The sequence below is a fragment of the Marmota monax genome, unplaced genomic scaffold, assembly GCF_021218885.2.
Source record: "Marmota monax isolate L192 unplaced genomic scaffold, Marmota_monax_Labrador192_F-V1.1 WCK01_AAM20220418_F8-fsc00095, whole genome shotgun sequence".
NCBI lineage: Eukaryota > Metazoa > Chordata > Mammalia > Rodentia > Sciuridae > Marmota > Marmota monax.
The window spans coordinates 1,573,830-1,595,377 of NW_026695244.1; the positions used below are offsets into that span (position 1 = coordinate 1,573,830).

At 37.6% G+C, this 21,548-nt stretch overlaps 2 protein-coding genes across 5 annotated transcripts in view; both read left to right on the forward strand.

The window, feature by feature from the left end:
- Nucleotides 1-4,274, forward strand: part of Nop58 (NOP58 ribonucleoprotein) — a 30,533-nt gene extending 26,259 nt beyond the window's left edge. For all 4 annotated transcript variants that reach the window (XM_058578153.1, XM_046462988.2, XM_046462989.2 and 1 more), the window contains 3 exons: nucleotides 1,065-1,198; nucleotides 3,265-3,401; nucleotides 3,997-4,274. In XM_058578153.1, the coding sequence (XP_058434136.1) occupies nucleotides 1,065-1,198; nucleotides 3,265-3,401; nucleotides 3,997-4,047 (322 nt within the window). In that variant the 3' untranslated portion in view covers nucleotides 4,048-4,274. The remainder of the gene's footprint in view (nucleotides 1-1,064; nucleotides 1,199-3,264; nucleotides 3,402-3,996) is intronic.
- A 10,405-nt stretch (nucleotides 4,275-14,679) lies between these two features.
- LOC124105723 (fatty acid-binding protein, heart-like) lies at nucleotides 14,680-15,393 on the forward strand. The gene is made up of 2 exons (XM_058578155.1): nucleotides 14,680-14,860; nucleotides 14,960-15,393. Exons 1-2 carry the CDS (start codon nucleotides 14,711-14,713, stop codon nucleotides 15,215-15,217), a joined length of 408 nt encoding a protein of 135 aa, XP_058434138.1. The 5' UTR covers nucleotides 14,680-14,710; the 3' UTR covers nucleotides 15,218-15,393.
- The last annotated feature ends 6,155 nt before the right edge of the window (nucleotides 15,394-21,548 follow it).

Consider the following 21,548-nt stretch of genomic DNA (forward strand, 5'->3'; position numbering starts at 1 on the left):
TGAAGAATTTTTAGTTGTAGAGGACACAATACTTTTATTAACTAGTTTATTTATATATGGTGCTGAGGGTCCAACCCAGGGCCTCACATGTACAAGGCACAACCCCAGTCTCATCTGTAAAAAAATTTTTTAAAATATATTTTTAGATGCTGATGAACCTTTATTTTATTCATTTATATGTGATGGTAAGAATTGAACCCAGTGCCTCACACATGCTAGGTTATGCTGTAATAATTAAACAGAGAAAGCAATATATAATTATGTATCTATTCATACATGCAGGTATTAAAAATACATGTTTGGAAAATTTTTTCCTGTATACTTTGAAAAAGCCAAATGCATGCACTGTGGACATTAACACTTTAATTGTAAATTTCTAAGTTGTTTACAATAGCTGCATATTCTTTGCGGGAGTGGGATATTGGGGGTTGAACACAGGGACCTTCAACCACAGGTCTACTCCCTCAGATCTTCTTTCTTTTTTTTTAAACAGGGTCTAGTTAAATTTAAGAGACTTACAGTTCTCTTGCCTTAACCTTTTAATCCCCTTTTATTCCTTTGCCCTGTGGGATATTGTGATGAAGATATCTGTATAAATTTTGGTTTTTATTTTATTTCATTTAATTATACAACTTTCTCAAAATGGGATTCAGTTTTTACTTTCTTGCTAATTGTGGAGATGTTTCTCCATTTGTGGGGGGTGAGTTGGGGTACTGGGGATTGAACTCTGGAACACTCAATCACTGAGCCACATCCCCAGCCCTATTTTGTATTTTATTTAGAGACAGGGTCTCACTGAGTTGCTTAGCACATTGCTGTTGCTGAGGCTGACTTTGAACTTGAGATCCTCCTGTCTCAGCCTCCCAAGTTACAGGTGTGTGCCACCACACCTGGCAATGCTTTTTACCTTTGGGAAAACTTAAGTCCTCATGAACGACATCAAATCCACTAAAATAAAGCTATCTTGTATGCTTGTGTATCATCTAGTGACATTCTCTTTTGTCTTGAATTATTTTAGTGACAGATATTTGTAGGGATTTTCTAAAATTCTTTTGTTCTTTTAGTGAAGTGAAGACTTATGATCCCTCTGGTGATTCCACACTTCCAACCTGTTCTAAAAAACGCAAAATAGAACAGGTAGACAAAGAGGGGGAAGTAACTGAAAAGAAAGCCAAGAAAGCCAAGATTAAAGTAAAAGGTTGGTTTAAAAATTTTAAATGCCACTTATGCTATTATGATGATACACTCTTGTACTTACTCTTACACTTAAAAATTACAGACTTTGTGAATCTTGGAATAGTATCCACCTTTACCATTGAGTGAAAGCCAGTGGTGTTTCAATATGTCATTATGTTCCCTGCGAGTAAGTGGAATCGTTAAAGGCATCAGATTTCATAGGAATGTGAGAACATAACTTCAAATACATACAATTATGTGTTTAACTAGGTTTACCAAAATACTTAGTTTCTTCTATGTACATTATTTTAGCAATTAAGAATTTTTTAAAAAGAATAAAGTGATTTCTAAGTTGGATGTTAAGATATTTTTTAGTCATGAAAATGACTAAATGAAAGTAGACTTATTAACATCAGTGGTTTTCTTTGTTATTTGGTTAATAAATTGGAATATTTGCATGGTAGGTTGCTATTATAGTGATATTTAATAAGTACTCACCAGACAACCAAACTGTCTTATGAAGTTGATTAAACCAGTGCCCCATTTGTTAGATGCACCTGTTTATTGAGTTCTTGCCAGTCTAGAAAGAGTAAAACACAGTATCTTTGTTTATTTTTAATGTGGTACTAAGGATCAAACCCAGTCCCTCACAGTCAAGGAAAGCGCTGTACACTGAGCTACAGCCCCAGCCCTTCAATTTGGTTTCTAAATGGCTTAGTTGTCAAAAACATACTGTCATCAAGAATGGACACAGGCAATTATTTAAATTCCTTTTGTTTTCTTATTGAAAAATCAAGAAAATCCCTAAACTCATTGCTAGAATTTGAATCACTGAATTCTAAATTTTATCTCCCCACCTCACCAGTTTTTGTTTTTTTTTAAATGATAAGCTTTTCAAAATTAATGTGACTGGATCTTTGTGTATTCCTAATATTTTGCCTGCAATTTTCCCCATGCTCTAAGTAGCAGTTTTTGTTATTTTGGCTGTAAACTTCAACTTTTTTCTTATAATCCAAACCTATTCTGGCATCAGATCTTCTCTGTTCTACTTTGAAAATATGTAGTGGCCGTAGAGGTAATACATACTTCACATTAGTTTTCTGTTTGAGTTCTAAATTTCTACTCTATTCCAGCCACATTGACCTATTTGAAGTTTCTTAAATACCCCTCCCCAGATATTTGGAATCTTACCATTTTCTCTTCTTTCTCCTTGGAGTATTCCTTTCAGATATACCATCATTCATTTCCTTGTCTTGATGTTTGCCTGACCACTCTGTCTTAATGTCAATATGTAATTGCCCTTCTACATTCCCCTTCTTCCTGTTTCATTTTATCCTTAACACTAATTCCTATTGTATATAGTATTATTTGCTTTGTATTTTCATTCTCCCCCTAAAATAAAATTCATAATAGAGGCTTTAAATTCACGTAACAGTCCAGTAAGGTAAATATTTTTATTTGTTTGTTTGTTTATTTGTTTTGGTACCAGGGATTGAACCCAGGGTCACTTAACCGCTGAGCTATATCCACCCCTTTTTATTTCCTAAATGAAATATTTAGAATATTTTCCCTGAGTTTCTGTGGCTGGCTTTGAAACTTGCAATCCTCTTCCTCAGCCTTCCCAAGTTTTAGGTGAGCACAATATCTTTATTTTACATTTATTGGTGCTGAGGATCGAACCCAGTGCCTCGTGCATGCTAGGCAAGCACTCTGAACCCAGTGCCTCATGCATGCTAGGCAAGCACTCTACCACTGAGCCACACCCCAGCCCATCTCCTAACCATTTCTAATGTAATTGCCTCCTTGCCAAAACAATGGCATTGGTAATCTGATAGCCTTTGTTTTAGTCCTAAGTTTTATATGTAACTGCATGATTAAGAGAGAAGTATGTATCTCTGAGCTGTATCTGTATCATTTGTAAAGTTCATGGCATTAGAAAAAGTAGTCCTTGAAGGACATTTTCAATTACAAGATGGATATAAATATTGAATAGTTGACCAGAATGACCAAAAAAAACCAAGAAGATTTTGGGTGGATTGAGGTGTGGTTGAATGTTAATTGTTAGATCTTTGTACTTACCCAATTCAGTTGAAGAGGAGGAGGAAGAAGTAGTACTAGTAGAAGAAGAGACATCTACCAAGAAGAAGAAGAAAAAGGATAAAAAGAAACACATTAAAGAAGAACCAGTTTCTGAGGAAGAGCCGTGTACCAGCACAGCAATTCCTGTATGTTTAAATAATTCCTGTTTTTTAACTAACCAGTACTGTCTCAGTGTGGGCAGAGTCTCCATATTTTAATCTCTTCTCTATGAGAAATGAGTAAGCATTTAAAAAAATGGTTTTCATTGATGGGGGAGTAAATAAAATTGTCTTATTTGTACTATTAATGCCCAGGTTTTTATTTTGTTTTCTTTGATAGAGGGTCCTGCTAAGTTGCTTTGGGCCTCGAAGAGTTTCGAGGCTGGCTTTGAACTTGGTATTCTGCCTCTCAGCTTTGCGAACTGCTAGGATTGCAGGCGTGTGCCAAGGTTCCCATTTTAAAGACCATTTTCCAAATTTATTTTCTTATTACAAAAAAGTTTGCTTTGAGGAAGGAAGAAAACATGATTTACTTTTTTTTTTTAAGTGCTCAGGATTGAACCCAGAGCCTTATGCACATAAGGCAAGTGCTGGGCCACTGAGCCACACTCCAGGGTCATTTTTATATTTTAGTCTTACTCCCAAATTTGTTTAAGGGACATTGATGTATTTTATAAGGAAAAGTTATTCCTCATGCATACAATTGCAGCTCTTTAAAAAGCATTCTTTTTGCTTATTTCAGAGTCCAGAAAAAAAGAAGAAGAAGAAGAAGAAGAAAGACATTGAGGACTAATGGAAAAGGAAACAATTTTGGCACCTGGAAACATCATGCTTAAGATTCGGTTGGGAGTATGCCAGAGATGCTCTCTAAAATCATCAAGGAGAGGTTGAATGAAACAGTGATTAATCATCTCTAGCTTTTCACACTTGTGTCTTTATGTCAACTCTTGTTAACCTTATTATGTCAACATTTGTTAGAGTCTTTGATATATAAATAAAAATATTTTCTTTGTATTTTAAGGCAGGTCTGTGATCTTTTGACATTTAAGTAGTGAGTCTTTGGTCTTTTCTATACTTTATTTGACATCTGGTGATTATTGTTTTGATCATTATAGTTGAAAAGTTGTTAATGGTATGCTTAATTTGAAACAGTCTTTTGGAAGGCTGTAATTATGATAAATTGGACCGATTTAAGTACCTCATTATTACTTTTTTGGACTATTTTTCATAACCTACCCACCCACCCACCCACGCTCTGTATTTATTTAAATAAAGATTTGTTTCATGTTCAGATTTAAAATTAGGTGAACAAACCATTTCAGGGACTCTTCTAGAAAAAGGAAGAAACTGTGTTTGTAACTTACTAAAACACCCTGGTTCAGTTTTCAGTACCAAAAAGAAAAACAATGTCACTTGGAAAACAGTTGGAGAGAAAAAAATGTCAGTAGAAATGAGGCATAAACTTACAAAAGAATGCTAGAGAAAGATCTTTACTTTTTTAAAACAGTATTTATTATGCCAACAGAAACTTGTTTTCTGTATCATCATGACAGTCATAAGTTTATCAAACTATTATATCTTGCCTCTTTATATCCTGTGGACATAATGCTGAAGTAAGAGTCAATAAAAGCATTTGGCAGACGGAAGAAGCTAGAGACTCTAGCTTTGATTTCTGCTTTTCTTGTGACCACAAGCAAGTCAATAACCCTACTTCAGATTCCTAGTTTGCTGTTAGCTTTAATAGTGTGGTTATTTTGCTTTGAGAAAACAATGTCGTTTTGTAGTACCCAGTAGGATGTGTCCCAGATTGTATGAGGCTTTTGTTTGTTTGTTTTGTTTTGTTTATGGTTTTTGGTACCAGGAATTGAACCCAGGGGTGCTCAACCACTGAGCCACATGCCCAGTCCTTTTTATATTTTATTCAGAGACAGGGTCTCACTAAGTTTCTTGGGACCTTGCTAAGTTGCCGAGGCTGGCTTTGAACCAAGATCCTCCTGCCTCAGCCTCCTGAGCTGCTGGAAATACAGGCATGTGCCACTACACCTGGCTGTTTTTAACACCTTTCATGAAAGTAATTCATTGATCTACCAAGAGTGGTATATTCAAAAGCTTTTACATCTGAAAAAAGTTTAGACTGAGAATGCTAACTAAAAACTTCTAGTGGTTTTGAATAGTTCTCTACAGGCCTGAGGAAAGCCTTAAAGTCTGTCTCATATGATCCTTAAATTTCAGCCTTTCTGTGTTAGGTGAGACTATAGGCCCATGCCACTGCACCCACCTATACCTAATTTTGGTTAGCAAATTTGAATTATTTTCTATGAACCCACATAAAATAATCCTTTCTTAAAACATTTATTCTATGGCTAGGAATGTGGCTCAGTGGTAGAGAACTTGGTTGGCATGTGCACAGCCATGCGCAATAACCAGCACTACCCGAAAAAAAAAGCTTGTGACTTGGATTCATCCTTTATCCCAACTCTATCACTTAAATGACATGCAGTTAGGCCAAGTGTCTCAAACTTATATTGATCTGAATCAAGTCTAGGTTAGCACCCATGACAGACAGCATTTTTAGCAAGGTCTCAGGTAGTGTAAGTAGAAGGTGCACACAGTAGCCAAGTACTAGGGTAAATAAACTCATAGAATCTGTTTTTCTTTATCTGTAATTGGGTTGTTTAAAGGAATGAGGTATTTGTGAAGAGTTAAAAAATTCCTTCTGCATTGCTTGACATCTTCAGTAGAACTCTTCTTACTATCAGCAATTGTTCCTGGCATAAAATAGGCTTTAATGTTCACTAATGAGTATATGGCTCATGGAGAAATTACTAATTTTATGTGTTATTCTGATTAAAGAATGCCCTTTCTGGTTTTTCTGCAGATGCCTTGAGAACAGCATGAACTTTTAAAAAAATAAGAATTTTTATTTATTTTCTCATGTGGTGCTAAGGATCAAAACTAGTGCCTCACCTGTGCTAGGCAAGTACTCTACCACTAAGCTACAACCCCAGCCCCCATTAACTTAATATTAAGGGCATAGGTGGTTGAGCCAGTATTTATTAAGGTTTTTAATCTGCTTTATCCTATGGCAACTCATCACCAAGTCAAAGCTTGTTAACTATTTTTTAATTATAACAACATTATAAGTACTTTTTTCTTTTTTTTTCCCCCCTAGCACTGGGTATTGAACCCTGGGCTTTATGTGCATGGTGAACAACTGCTTGTAGATGCTAATTTATAGTAGATTTTGTTTTGTTTGGTACTGGGGATTAAATCTAGGGGTCCTTAACCACTCAGCCATATCCCTAGCTCTGTTTACTTTTTATTTTGAGACAGGGTCTCACTAAGTTTCTTAGGGCCTCACTAAATTGCTAAGGCTTGCTTTCATTGTGGCACACATCTGAAATGGCTGGATTATAGATGTGTCGTATCATGCCTGGTTTCAGTAAGTTTTTGTTCAAAAACATTTATTAAAGCAAGTGTCAGATTCTCCTAGAGATCTTCTGGAGTATTTAATAATTTTGATGCTTGGGTTGGTTTTAAGGAGAAATTTTTTAGTAATTTTTTAGAAATGTACGAAAAGCTTTGGTAGGGATTAGATATACCCAGAGGACATGGGGGTAGGGGAGGGTTTAAACTCAGGCCCTCACACTTGCTAATCATGTGCCTTACCATTGAACTACAACCCCAGATTTTTTTTTTTTTTTCTTTGAGACAGGATCTCAAAGTTCCCCAGACTGGTCTCATCCTGCTTCAGTCTCCCAAGTAGCTGGGATCACAGGTGTGGACCACCAAACCTGGCAAGAATTTTCATTTTTGACAAATTCCAGCTCATGATGGTTAAGGGACAGTACCTTTTCTAGGAGGATTTCTTTCCATTATCTTACCTAGCTCTGCAGTTCTCCAAACTAGAACCTAATTTTATGGCCAAGATACCACCATCAGGCCTCAATTGAACTGTTTTGCTGTCAATTGTTCAGAAGCACATTGGGACTGGGCACAATCTGACTAATGTTCTTCCTACATAGTTAAAGAATACTTGGAATTATTGTTTCCTGTGTATCAGAATTTAGTTTTTTAATTTAATTCCTGTTTCTGTGAGTGTTCTGTGTACATTTTGTATAAAATGAGGAAAAACCAGTTGTTTAAATTTGTGGGCTCATTTGAAACAGCACGTAACAAACAGCAAAAAGGTCACATGTAATGCAAAATCATTTGAAAGAAACATTAGTTAGATAATAAACTTATGACTAGTCCCACAAATGTAAATGACCAAGCATATCCTTGACTTATTTTGGTTGATTATAAACAAGGACTGGTACTTCATATTAGTTATGGTTTACATATTAGGTGTCCACCGAAAGCACATGTGAGACAATGCAATGACTGCATTATGACTGTTGCCTTAACCCAATCAGTGAACTAATCCCCCACAGAGATTATCTGAGTGGTTACTAAGTGGGTAAGGTATAGCTGAAGGAGGTGGGTCATTGGGGCTGTGCCTTTGATGTATATATTTTGTGAGCTTAGTCTCTCTCTGCTTTCTGGTGTGATGTTCCCAGTTGCTTTCCTCTGCCACACTCTTTGGCCATGATGTCCTGCCTTACCTTGGGCCCTGAGGAGTGAAGTCAGCCATCTATGGATTCAGACTTCTGAAACCGTGAGCCCCCAGATAAACATTTCCTCCTAATTGTTTTTGTCAGGTCTTTTGGTCACAGCATCAAAAAAGCTGACTAAAACAATATTCAAGTATCTCTACTATTTAGTACTTTTCTTTGAAGTTTAGTTTTGGGATTTTGTTTGTTGCCATAAAGCTTCAGTGAATGCCTTTTGTGCATTTATCATGTGCTTGTGTTTAAATAGGATAGGGCTGGGGTTGTAGTTCAGTTGTACAGTGTTTGCCTAGCATGCATTAAGGCCTAACTTCCATGTCCAGCACCGCAAATTTTTTAGATGTAAAATTATTGTGACAAAGGGAATAGATAAGTGTAAAATAGTGATAGTTTGCTCAAAACGTAGTAGTAATTTTCAGTCCAACCAACAATATTAGAAAGCCACTATTTCAGAAACTCTCATCTTTTTAAGAGAGTTGTCCCACCTACTCATTACACACTTTTAGACACAGCAGCATTTTTTTTTAATGGTATTTTAATCAAATGGTTTTAAACTGGATAGTGTCCTCTTAAAATTCTGTAGTCTAAGATGGATAAGAAAATTCTACTTTATCAGTACAACATTGAAATCATACTGAAGCTCATACACTCCCACTCAGCCTTAACTACTAATCCAAAGAGGGAATTTGTGACTAGAAAAAGGTATCCCTTCAACACTGTAATGCTGAAGTACCAGAAGATTTTGGGGAATGTAAGTCAATGACTAGGAGGTGTCTGCCCCTGAATTTTGGTTTTCTGCAGTGAACATCCTGCACTACTTTTAACAAGCAGTAATTCTGGTCTACCATCACTTAATTGGAAAATTCAAAGTAATAAGCCTAAAAGGATAATTAACATTTTATTGATTACTACTCTGTATCCAGCATTCCTCAAGCCCTTTAATTAACTTAAGTCTAACAACCCTTTCTAACAGATTCTATCATCTTGCCTGCTTACACATGAGGAAATTGATAACATGTTAAGGAACTTGGTTGATGCCATTTAAATCATTGGGAACAATGGGATATGGGAATATTGAAGGCATTTTGCCTCTAAGGCCAGTGGCCAGTGATTCTGAAAAATGCAAGCTACTCTTGTGTTGGAACATTTTTCTTAGTAGCCTAAAGAGAATCTTATAATTTCAAAATAAATAAATAAATGGTTTGATTCTAGAAATAAATTGTGTGGGCTACCCTTGCAGAGATAGGTTGAAATAGCTGTCACCAGAGCTTTTTCATTGAACCTGAGGATCCCAATGCTAGTATTTTCTATTCTGTGATTTAAACCAAACCCAAAGACCTAGCAGGCCACCAAGCAATAGCTTTGGATGTAGTTCCCAAGATCTGGCCTAGTGTGTTTGTACACCTGTGGTTCCACCGGTCAAGTCAGCCATTACAATGTCAAGTCCTATATCATAGCAGAAAATGCAGCCTTCAGAGTTGGAAGACACACTATTATTAGCATAGCTTTGATGACATCCCTTATAAAAGTGACCAAAGGTGAACAAATGCTCATAAACACTACAACCCCTGATTATGTAGATGTCACGATACTTAAGGAAATGAGACAATGGAAAATGACAATAAATTCCTCAAAAAATTTGATGTGTCTGTTAGTACCAGCAGAGGAGAATAGGAGATTTTAGAGGCCAAAGGAATCAGATTGTCTAGTACAGCTCTATCGCTGCAAGTGAAGATTTTGGTCTGAAAGAGACCTTCACCACACTTTACCCAGTGTGCTGGCATATTCCAAGGATTTTAGGTTTGCCCTTTTCTCTTAGCAATATGGAGAAAATAGTTTGTCTTATAAAAAGTGTTGGCTGGGCATGGTGGTACATGCCCGTAATTCCAGCAATTTGGGAGGGTGAGGCAGGATTGCAAGTTTGAGGCCAGCCTGGGCAACTTAGTGAGAACCTATCTCAAAAGGGCCTTGGAGATGTAGCTCAGTGGTACAGAGCTTTCCAGTCTGTGAGAAGCCCTGAGACCAATCCCCAATATAATTTTTTTTACACATTTAATTGAACATTTGAATCCATCTATTGGAATCCCAGAAAGCAATCAGATCAGAATATGTAACATTAAAATGGGGACAGGCTACAAAAGAATTTCATTATGATTGCTGCTTCAGAATTAAGGGGGGTGTGGAGGATATAGGACTACTGGTTTCATTATGTCATTATTAGTGTATATATTGCTTAGAAAAAAAAGTAATAATAATTTTTTTTTTCGGTATTGGTGATTGAACCCAGGATCTCACAAAAGGTAAGCAAGTACTCTACTGCAGAACTACATCCTCAGTCCTTTTTAAATTTTATTTTGAGACTGTCTTCCTAAACTGTCCAGGCTGCCCTCAAACTTGCCATTTTACTGCCTCAGCATCCTGAATATCTGGGATTAACAGGTGTGCACCACCACACCCATCCTGAATTCAAATTAAAAATATATATATATTTAAAAAGAAATAATGTGGGGAAGAGGGGCTTTTCTATATCAGGTGGGCAAAGTACAATCTGAGGTCCAAATCTAGGCAAAGCCAACTTTTACAAATAAATTTTTAATACTACATAGCCATGCCCATTCACTTCAGAAGTATCTATAGCTATATGTCTGGCTTGTGTTTCCACAGCAGAATTTAGTATTTATGAAGACATATAGCTCATAAAGCCTAAAATCTTTACTATATGGTCCTTTATAGGAAAGATTTTCTGACTCCTGCTTTGGATTAAAAAGGAACTTGACAGAGTCAAATGCAATTTGTGAACCTTTATTTACTCTGGTTCCAAAAAACAAAAGCTTGGACAAGGCAAGTTTTTTTTTTGTTTTAAAAATTTTTAAGTTGTAGTTAGACACGATACCTTTATTTTATTTTTTTTTTAATTTATGTGGTGCTAGGGATCAGACCCAGTGCCTCATGCATGCTAGGCAAGTGCTCTACCACTGAGGTACAACACCAGCATGAGACAGGGAAATTTTAATTTAAACCATGTTGATTGATTTCAGGAAGTTAGTTAACTTGTTTTGTATGTGGTAATGGTACTGTGACAATTGGGAGAATGTTCTTAGTTTTTAAAGATGCATTCTGTTGGAGAGAAATACCCTGTTGTCAATCATTTATTTTCTAATGGTTCGGCAAAATTGATGAATATATAAATAGATGAAGCAAATATGGCAAGCAACCTGTATTCCCAGTGGCTCAGGAGGCTGAGATAGGTTCAAAACCAGCCTCAGCAAAAGAAAGGCGCTAAGCAATTCAGTGAGACCCTTTCTCTAAATAAAAAATAGGGCTGAGGATGTAGCTCAGTGGTTGAGAGCCCCCAAGTTTAATCCCCAGTACCCCCCCAAAAAAATGGAAAACAATTGTTGAAATATGTGGCATTTGGGTATATGGAATTCATACTATTCATTTTTTTCTGTATACTTTAAATGATCATAATAAAAATCTGATTTTAAAAAGCAAAAACATGGTATTTATTTTGCTTTAATTCTGAGTTCTTCGAAAACTTCCAAGGTCTTTATGACATTCTTGGCCAACAAGTATTTGGGACACTCACTGGGCCAGGCACTCATTAGATAGCAGGGAGAACTGGAGCAATTTCGCCTATAGGGAGTTCCCAGAATGAACCTCAGACCTCCAGCCATCCTAATGAGTAGACATGTTCTCATTTAAGCCCTTCTTGAGGAAGGAGGAAAGCAGGGAAGCAGCAGATAGAGATCTCAAGTAAAGATAAGAATTATGAAATTATGCAAAGCAGACAAACGCTATGAAGTGTAAGTTCTGTTATGGAAAAGAAACCTCCTTCTCCCCTCTCTTCTAGCCACAAGATACTACACATTTAAAATTAGAGAGCAGAAGAGAGCCATGCCAGGTAATAGAGCTGGAAATACAGCAGCAACACATTGTACTCCATCTCCCCACCCCAAACTTGTCCCTGGAGCTCTGGCAATTTGGTACTGACCTGGAGAGCTTTTCTGTGCCATAAAAATGAAGGGAGCCCATCAGGTGCATTCTTGGGGCCTTATAAAGCTACCTTTTTAACCTGAGCCAAGAAGGGAACGCCTTGGTTCCTAGCAGGGTTAAATGTGTCTGACTCCAGGAAAAGAATCAAGCAGACAACAAGTGCATCTATTTATATCTTAAAATCTGCTGGGCCAGCAACAAGCTAATAACCAACTGAGCATGATGGAGAGGCCACAAGATGACTGTCAGAAAGGAAAGAGCCCTGCACTAGTGGTCAAAGAAAATAGTACATGTTAAAGTGCTGCATAAACCAAAAGTCGCTATGGAATGTCCTTGCTATTGTCATGAACTGATTTCACCATCTATTAATTTGTGTCCTTAAACAAGTCAACCTGTGCCCTCTCATTTCCCTATCTGTAAAGCAGACATAAATTTCTGTTTATCCAGGAAACATCATTTATGCAAAAGTTCCTTATAGGGTTGGGATTGTGGCTTAATGGTAGCATGCTTGCCTAGCCTGTGTGAGGCAGGCACCATATAAAAAAATAATTTTTTTAAAATTTGCAGCACCATATAAAAAAATAGTAAAAATAAAGATATTGTTCATCTACAACTAACTAAAAAATATTTTAAAATCAGTAAATAAAGATATTGTGTTCATCTACAGCTGAAAATATGTTTTTTTAAAGTTCCTTATAAACTGAACACTTAAGTATTATTATTATTCAATCTCTGTTCTACTTAGAAAACAGGAAAATGCAAGCGTTAAAGATTCCAGGGGAGAAGTCAATGGGAGTATGTTTTAGTCAGGTTTTTTTTTTGGTGGGGGCGGGGGTGGTCATCGTGACCAAAAGACCTAATAAGAACAATTTTTGAGGAGGAAAAGTATATTTGGAGTTCATGGTTTCAGAGATCTCAGTACATAAACTACCAACTCCATTGCTCTGGGCCTAAGGTGAGGTTGAACATATGGTGGAAAGCAGCTCAGGACATGAAACCAGGAAGCAGAGAGAGAGAGAGACTCTTCTCTCCAGGGACAGAATATATATATCAAAAGCATGTCCCCAGAGACCCACTTCCTCCAGCCACACCCTACCTGCCTACAGTTACCACCTAGTTAATCCATTGAAGTGGATTAATGCACCAATTAGGCTAAGGCTCTCATAACTCAATCATTTCATGCAATTTTCTTGCATAGTTTCACACATGAGCTTTTGAGGGATACCTAATATTTAAATCATAACAGGAATTAGGTCAATTTGTGTGGTATCTAGCAGCCACCTGTTTATTATACTCATTTTCTTTATTTCTGGGCATACACCTACACTATTCCTCAGCCTTGCAGTTAGATGTGGCCCTGTCGATGAATTCTAACCAATGGGATGGTAATGGGTGGCAGCCATGCTCATCACTTAAGGTCTGTTTCATAAAAAAAAAAAAAAAAAAAATTACACTCCTTAAGTCTCAATCTTCAGATGCTGGCCCTTGCAGACACAGTGACTTTGGAGATACTGTCAAAGAAGATACAAGATAGAAGAAGCCGGGTGCGATGACACACACCTGTAATCCCAGCAGCCCGGGAGGCTGAGACAGGAGACTTGCAAATTCAAAGCCAGCCTCAGCAGTGGCGAGGTGCTCAGCAACTCAGTGAGACTCTGTCTGTATAAATAAAACACAAAATAGGGCAGTGGTCTAGTGCCCCTGAGTTTAATCCCTGGTACCAAAAAAAAAAAAAAAAAAAAGAAGAAGCCTGGGGTCCTGAATCAACAGTAGTATGGAGAAGAGCTCCTCACAGATCAGGAGCATCCAACTTAGACTTTTGCTACGTTTGTTCCACTTACATTAGGTTGAACTATGTGAAATTGTCAATGTTTGACTACTTTTGACCTATAAACATGGTAATTTTACATAATTCAACCTAAGACATTTTGGATTGTTTTAGGAGCATTGTAACTGTCATACACCATCTTTTTTTTTAATATTTATTTTTTAGTTTTCGGGGACACAACATCTTTGTTTGTATGTGGTGCTGAGGATTGAACCCAGGCCGCACGCATGCCTGGTGAGCGCGCTACCGCTTGAGCCACATCCCCAGCCCCACCATCTTAAACTAAATCTTTTTTAACAGTCACATTTTCAAAGATGAGAAGGAAAATTAGGATTCTTGAGTTCATGGATCAGAGATTGTAAACTGCCTACTTTGGGTCCAGATTTGTGTACAAAAATATTTTTATTTGCTTTATAAAATGTTGGCCCACATAGTTTTTAAAAAGTCAAATTGGAGCAAGCCTGTAATCCCAACGGCTCAGGAGGCTGAGATAGGAGGATGACAAGTTCAAAGTCAGCCTCAGAACAGCAAGGCACTAAGCAACTCAGTGAGACCCTGTCTCTAAATAAAATACAAAATAGGGCTAAGGATGTGGCTCAGTGATTGAGTGCCCCTGAGTTAAATCCCCAGTATTAACAACAAAAGAAAAAAAGTTGTTGTTGAATCAAATATATTTTCCTGTCATGCACTCAAAAATATTTTTGTCTGTTTTTGTTTGTTTTACACTTAGAATTAATGTAGCAAAGCAGGGTTGGGTTGTAGTTCAGTGATAGAGGGCAGGCACAAAGCCCTGGGTTCAATTCATCAGTGCCCCCAAAAGTGTAGCAAAGAAAAAATTCAAACCCAATTTTAAAAGCCCAAGGAACAAAACTTAATAATTAAATCATTAAGGTCTTCAGAGGGAGAGAGAAAATTATAATTATGGGGTGAGAAAGCACAACATGAAATTCAGAAAACAGGGCCGTCCCGGAGTCTACAAGCTTCTTCTCGCAGCTTGCTTCTCAGCCTAGCCCAGCCTCACCATGGTGGACGCCTTCATGGACACCTGGAAACTAGTGGACAGCAAGAATTTCAATGACTACATGAAGTCACTTGGTGTGGGCTTTGCTACCAGGCAAGTGGCCAGCATGACCAAGCCCACTACAATCTTGGAAAAGAATGGGGACACCATCATCTTTTTTTTTTTTTTTAATTTTTTATTGTGGGTTGTTCAAAACATTACAAATTTCTTGACATATCATATTCCACACTTTGATTCAAGTGGGTGGGACACCATCATCTTAAAAACACAGAGCACCTTCAAGAACACGGAGATCAGTTTTCATCTGGGGAAGGAGTTTGATGAGACTATAGCAGATGACAGGAAGGTCAAGTCCACTGTGACGCTGGATGGAGGAAAACTTGTCCACGTGCAGAAGTGGGACGGGCAAGAAACTACACTTGTGCGGGAGCTAAATGATGGGAAACTCATCTTGACACTCACCCGTGGCAGTGTAGTGTGCACTCGCACTTACGAGAAAGAGGCATGACCCACCAGCACTGTCACTGACTGTTCCTCTGTCAACTGGCCACCCCTGGACTAAGCACCACATTGCCTCATTTTTTTCCTCTAGCATTTTGTATAAACCTACTTTGGGGAATTCTTCTGGGATCAGGTGACACCAGCCTGGATTCCCAGTTTCCATTGTGTATGTATGTGTTTCTTTTCTTTTTTTTTAAACTGTATCCAAATATGCTCTAAAGTCAATAAAGCAGAGCAGAGGCCCTGCAGTTGCCTCTGGTGATGTGAAAAAAAAAAAAAAAAAAGAAAAGAAATTCAGAAAACAGGAAAAAATTCAGTGATAGAGTATTTGCCTAGCATGTATGAAGTCCTAGGTTTGGTTTCACAAAATAAATACAAAAGGAAGAAGAAATAAAAAGATTAATAAAATTGACTATATTAAAACTTTTGGATAGCCAGGCATAGCAGCACCTGCCACATGGCATATTCCATTATCTAGAGAGTCTGAGGCAAGAGGATTGCAAATTCAAGGCCAACCTCGACAACTTGGCAAGACCCTGTCTTAAAATTAAAAAATTAAAGGGCTAGGGCTAGGCGCAGTGGCACATGCCTGTAATCCCAGTGGCTCAGGAGGCTGAGGAAGAAAAATCGCAGTTGAAAGCCAGCCTCTGCAATTTGTGAGGCCCTATCTCAAAATATTTTTTTAAAAAACAGGGCTAGGGATGTAGCTCAGTGATAGAATGCCCCTGGGTTAGTCCCTAGTATCACAGACATTTAAAAAAAAAAATTGTGTAGGAAAAATACTTCTTGGTTAGCAAAAATACTGTGGGATAGTCAAAATATAAGAAATATTTTCTTTACTATGTAAAGAGATTAAGAAAATTAAGATGAAAGAAAGTAACAGGCAGTTCTAGGATAAAAAGTATACATAGATGAATGATCAAAGAATGTAAGAAAAGTTATACTTTGTTAAATTGCCAAATAAATAATACTCTTTGTTGTCCAGAGCACTGGGAGAATATTTCTTTTTTTTCTTTTTCTTTCTTTCTTTTTTTTTTCTCAGCAGTACTGAGGCTTGAAGGGAGAATATTTACCTAATAGCTATGAAAAGTAAAAATACCAACCAAGCAATGCTACTGCTAGTTTTGTACGTATATAATCAAGCAAGTCATTAAAGCACTTGTTTATAATAGCAAAACAAACCAGAAACAACTATAATATCCCATAAATATGGCTAGTAGTTCATCTTATGACTAAAAAGTTTAGCCATTAAGGGACTGGAGTTGTGGCTCAGTGGTAGAGCGCTTGCCTAGCACATGCCGGGCCCTGGGTCGGTCCTCAGCACCACATATAAATCAGTAAAATAAAAGTATAAAAAACAAGTTTAGGGGCTGGGTCTGTGGCTCAGTGGTAGATTGGTCTCCTTGCACGTGCGAGACTCTGGGTTCAATCCTCAGCACCACATAAAAATAAATAAGTGAAATAAAGGTATTAAAATATATTTTTTTTAATTTAGCCATTAAAATACAAATGGATCTCCTAGATGAACTATTATAGTGGGAAAAGCAAAGTGCAGAGAACAGTGTGGAACTAGTTTGTAAAATATTTTTTTTTAAAACATTTTTTAGTATTGATTTTTTAGTTTTAGGTGGACATAATATCTTTATTTTTATGTGGTGCTGAGGATCGAACCCAGTGCCTCATACATGCTAGGCAAGCACTCTACCACTGAGCCACAACCCCAGCCCTGTAAAGTATTTTGAAAGATATGTGTACTAATTTGTCTTCCATTACTACAGCAAAATGCCAAAAGCTGAACACTTATAAAGAAAATAAGTTTATTTAACTTACAGATTTGGAAGCTGAAGTTAAAGTGGATGGCCCTACTAGTTTGGTTTATGATGAGAGCCTCGTGGCAGATGGAATCATGGCAGGAGTGTGTAGATAAATAGTGATCACATAAACAGGAAGCCAGAGGGTGGGGAGGATCTTGCATTTTTACTACAACCCCTCTTGAAAGAATTAACCCAAGAGGACTGCCTTAAAATTGTTTCTTCAACATTGCCACACTGACCACCATGTGAATCTTTCAGTCATACACTCACCCATATCCAAACCATAGCAATGTGTATGTACCCCTATCCCTATGACCTGTGTACAAGAAACTATTAACATTTGCCACCTTTGGAGACAGGGATTTGAGGTTTGGAAATCAGAGGGTGGTAAGATTTTTGTTCTTTGTTCCCTTCCATAGTTTCATTAAAAAAAAAAAATGCCTGTGTCATTGTCTCACATTTTCATTAAAAAAAAAAAAAGACAAAAACATAAACTAGCCAGGCACGTGGTATAATTCCAGCAACCTGGGAGGCTGAGGCAGAAGGATTGCTAGTTAAAGGCCAGCCTAAACAACTTAACAAGAACTTATCTCAAATGTAAAAAAAAAATAAATAAAAATAAAAAGTCAGGGGCTGGGTTTGTGGCTCAGTGTAGAACACTTGCCTATCACACGTGAAGCATTGGGTTCCACCCTTAGCACCACGTAAAAAATAAATAAGATAAAGGTATTGTGACCATCTACAACTAAAAATATTTTTAAAAAATAGTCTGGGGATATAGTTCAGTGGTAAAGCATTCCTGGGTTTAATTCCCAACAGCATGGGGTTGGGGATGTGGCTCAAGCGGTAGCGCGCTCGCCTGCCATGTGTGTGACCCGGGTTCGATCCTCAGCACCACATACAAACAGATGTTGTGTCTGCCGAAAACTAAAAAATAAATTTAAAATTCTCTCTCTCTCTCTAAAAAAAAAAAAAAAAATTCCCAACAGCAAAAAAAAATTAAAAAAATAAACAAAGCTATAGGCAGTGATGCTGGCTGTTCATCTTATTATTGCTTGTTTGTTTTTTGCCTGCAGAGTTCATGAGGGAATTTGTTGTTGTTTTCTTTTTTTTGCGGGGGGGGGGGAGCAGAGGTACCAGGGATTGAGAGAGGGGGTGCTTAATCACTGAGTCACATCTCCAGCCCGTTTTTATTTTTTATTTTGAGACAGGATCTCTCTAAGTTGCTCAGGGCCTCACTAAATTGCTGAGGCTGGCTTTGAACTTTAGATACTCCTGCCTCAGCCTTCCGAGCTTCTGGGATTATAGGTATGTGCTACTGCACCTGGCTGGTTTTCAAGATGTGTTCTCACTAGTTTGCCTAGGCTGCCCTCAAATTCCTTAGCTCAAGCAATTCTCCTGCCTCAGCCTCTTTAGGCTGAACTGCAAGCACATGTCACTGAGCCCATCTAAGAGGCATTTTTTTTCTTTTCTTTTCTTTTTTTTTTTTTGTAGTTTAGTTTTGTGGTTTCAACAATGTTATCAGTAGGGTTTTTCCAGTAAGAAACTTAGTTGGAAGAGAAGTATGAATGGACAAATTCTTTGAGTTGCATCAGTTCTCTGTACATAGTTCATAAGCTTCCAATTATTATTCTTTATACCTCAGGCCAAAACATCACTTATTAATTAATGCCTCATCTTCATTTTATAGCAGAAGAACTGTAATCTCAGAAGAGTTATGGTGACAGAATTACAACTGCAGCTCCCACCTGTTTAATTTGTTGAAGAAATATTATGTTATGCAATGCTGATTGGAATTAATGCAAATGACCTGATTTGATCTTACACGATCTGTAATGATTGAAAGGAAAGCACAAATAGATATTTATGACTTTGCTCTTCATTCTCTACGTGCTCTAGATGTGCTTTTCTTTTTCTCACATTCTTCCTCAGAGTTTGCCTTCATTTCTCATCAATTCTTGTGATTGGGTTTTCTTCTCCCTTTCCAAATCACAGATGTTTTCCCACCCTGTGAAAACTAGGGACTGGCTAGCCAGAGCATTACTGTAATTGTGTTCTGGAGGAAATCCTTTCTTTTACTGCCAGGAATTTCAGGCTCCAAAAAGGGGGAGGTGGGGGTGGGGTGAGGCTGGCACACTGCCAGGTAATTGCCTCCTTCTTCCCTTTAGCCATCTGTAGGCGACTGGCTGGAGCCCGAGGGTAAAACCACATCCTCCAGGCTTGGAAGGGAGGGACTTTCAGGGATCCTGAGAGTTGAGTTGATCCTGGTCATTTCTCTACCATACAAGCAGGACCTCCATTAAACCACAGTCTAGCAAATTTTAATGCCTTCTAAAAGTAGAAACCATATAAATTCTGTTGATCACAGATCGCCAATGTTAAAAACCCAATCATGAAACCTTTTCTTTCACCTAAACTAGGGGTTGGGGTTGTGGTGTATCTTAATGGTAGAGCACTTGTCTAGTATATATGAGGCCTTAGGTTCAATCCTCAGTACTGCAAGAGTAAAATAAACCAAAGATTGGTTTTGCAAAGAACCAGTACATATTTTAGGCTTCACAGACCACATGATCTCTGTTGGGACTACTTACTTAATTCCATCATTGTAATGCCAAAGCAGCATTGTGATACCAAAACAAATGAGCGTGACTATGTTCCAATAGAACTTTATTTATGGACACTGAAACGTAAATTGAATTTAATTTTCACATATTATACAACACTATTCCTTTAATTTCCAGCCATTAAAAAATGGAAAAGCCTTTTTTAGCTCATGGGCCACGTAAACTGTGTATAGTTTGCAGATCCCTGATCTAAAGGAAGTGGTTTTCAAACTGCTTTGGCAACCCATCTGAGGGGGAGAAAGACTATCTTGGCTACAGAATATGCCTCCCAGGCTTCCTTTTTCCATTTTTTTTTTTTCTGTTTTGTATTTTGGCCTCCCAGGTTTTGCTTTATTTACAGAGTTTCATAGTTAAAAGTTTAAAAATCCCCTGATCTAACCAGAATCGTTTTGTTTTGTTTTTTTTAATTTCAGTCCAGTCCATTTTTTTTTCTTGGTCTTCCCTCAGTAGAGATGGAGAACAGTTGGTCATCTAGTTCATTTTAAGGACCTCTTAAGGAAGTTATCATGAGGTAATTGAAAACTCAAGCTTTGTCCTTTTCACATACTTCATAAATCTGTCAGATACCCCCGCCCCCATCCTCTAATTCATATTGTTGCCCTTCTCTCCAAAGTCCTATAAAATTCCACAAACTGAACTGGGTCTGGGGGCATACACCTGTAATCCCAACTACTTGGGAGGTGCAAGCCGGAGAATTGCAAGTTTGAGGCAGCCTGGGCAATTTAGTGAAAGACCTTTCTCAAAAAGAAAGAGTCTAAGAGGGAAAATTAAAATCCTGGGGTCAGAATTCAGAAAATCTTGAATTGACAGGAAGAAAACTGGGAAGTAGGTGAAAGCAAGAGTCTTGGGATTGGAGCTCTGAACAACCAGGGGTGCCTCTGGATCATCCCCCATGCCTCTTTTATACACAAATAATGCAAATACGTTCATCACAGCAAATAAAAGAAAATTAGAATCACTCAGATAACTACTGAAAAAATCACCGGTATAGGGACTAGAGTTGTGGCTCAGTGGTAGAGCACTTGCCTAGCACATGTGAGGCCCTGGGTTCGATCCTCAGCACCACATAAAAATAAATAAATAAAGGTATTGTGTCCAACTACAACTAAAAAATAAATATTAAAAAAAAATCACTGGTGTATGTCATTCCAGAACTCTTTTTATATGAGCATACATATGTAAAAAAAAAATTTATACTCTGTAGTGTCACCTGGACATCTCATGGGCTATTCAAATTTACTGTGTACAAAACAAAACTCTTCATTTTATCTAAGCCTGGTTCATTGACACTAATTGTCCACTTCAAAACCAAGTTGACCTTCCATCTCCCTCACCACCATTCCAAGTATCACTAACTTTCCTTGTTAGATCTTCACTTAAAGAAAAATTATACTAAGTCACATTCTGACCCATTCTTTCTAAAACTGGTCTGATTTTTTTTTTTTTTAATAAATACCGGGGATTGAACCCAACCCAAGGGCATTCTACCACTGAGCTATGTCTCTAGTCCTTTTTAATTTATCTATTTATTCTAATTTGTTATGCATGACAGCAGAATGCATTTCAATTCATAGTACACATATACAGCACAATTTTTCATGTGTCTGATTGTACACAAAGTAGACTCACACCATTCATGTCTTCATACATGTATTTAGGGTAATGATGTCCAACTTATCCCCATGCCCGCACCTTGTTTTTGTTTTTTGTTTTGGTACCAGGAATTGAACTCAAAGGCACTTAACTACTGAGTCACATCCCCAGCCCTTTTTATTTTTGAGACAGGGTCTCACTAAGTTGCTTAGGGCTTCACTAAGTTTCTGAGGCTGGCTTTAAACTTGCGATCCTCCTGCCTCAGCCTCCTGAATTGCTGGGATTATACACACATGTGCCACTGCAA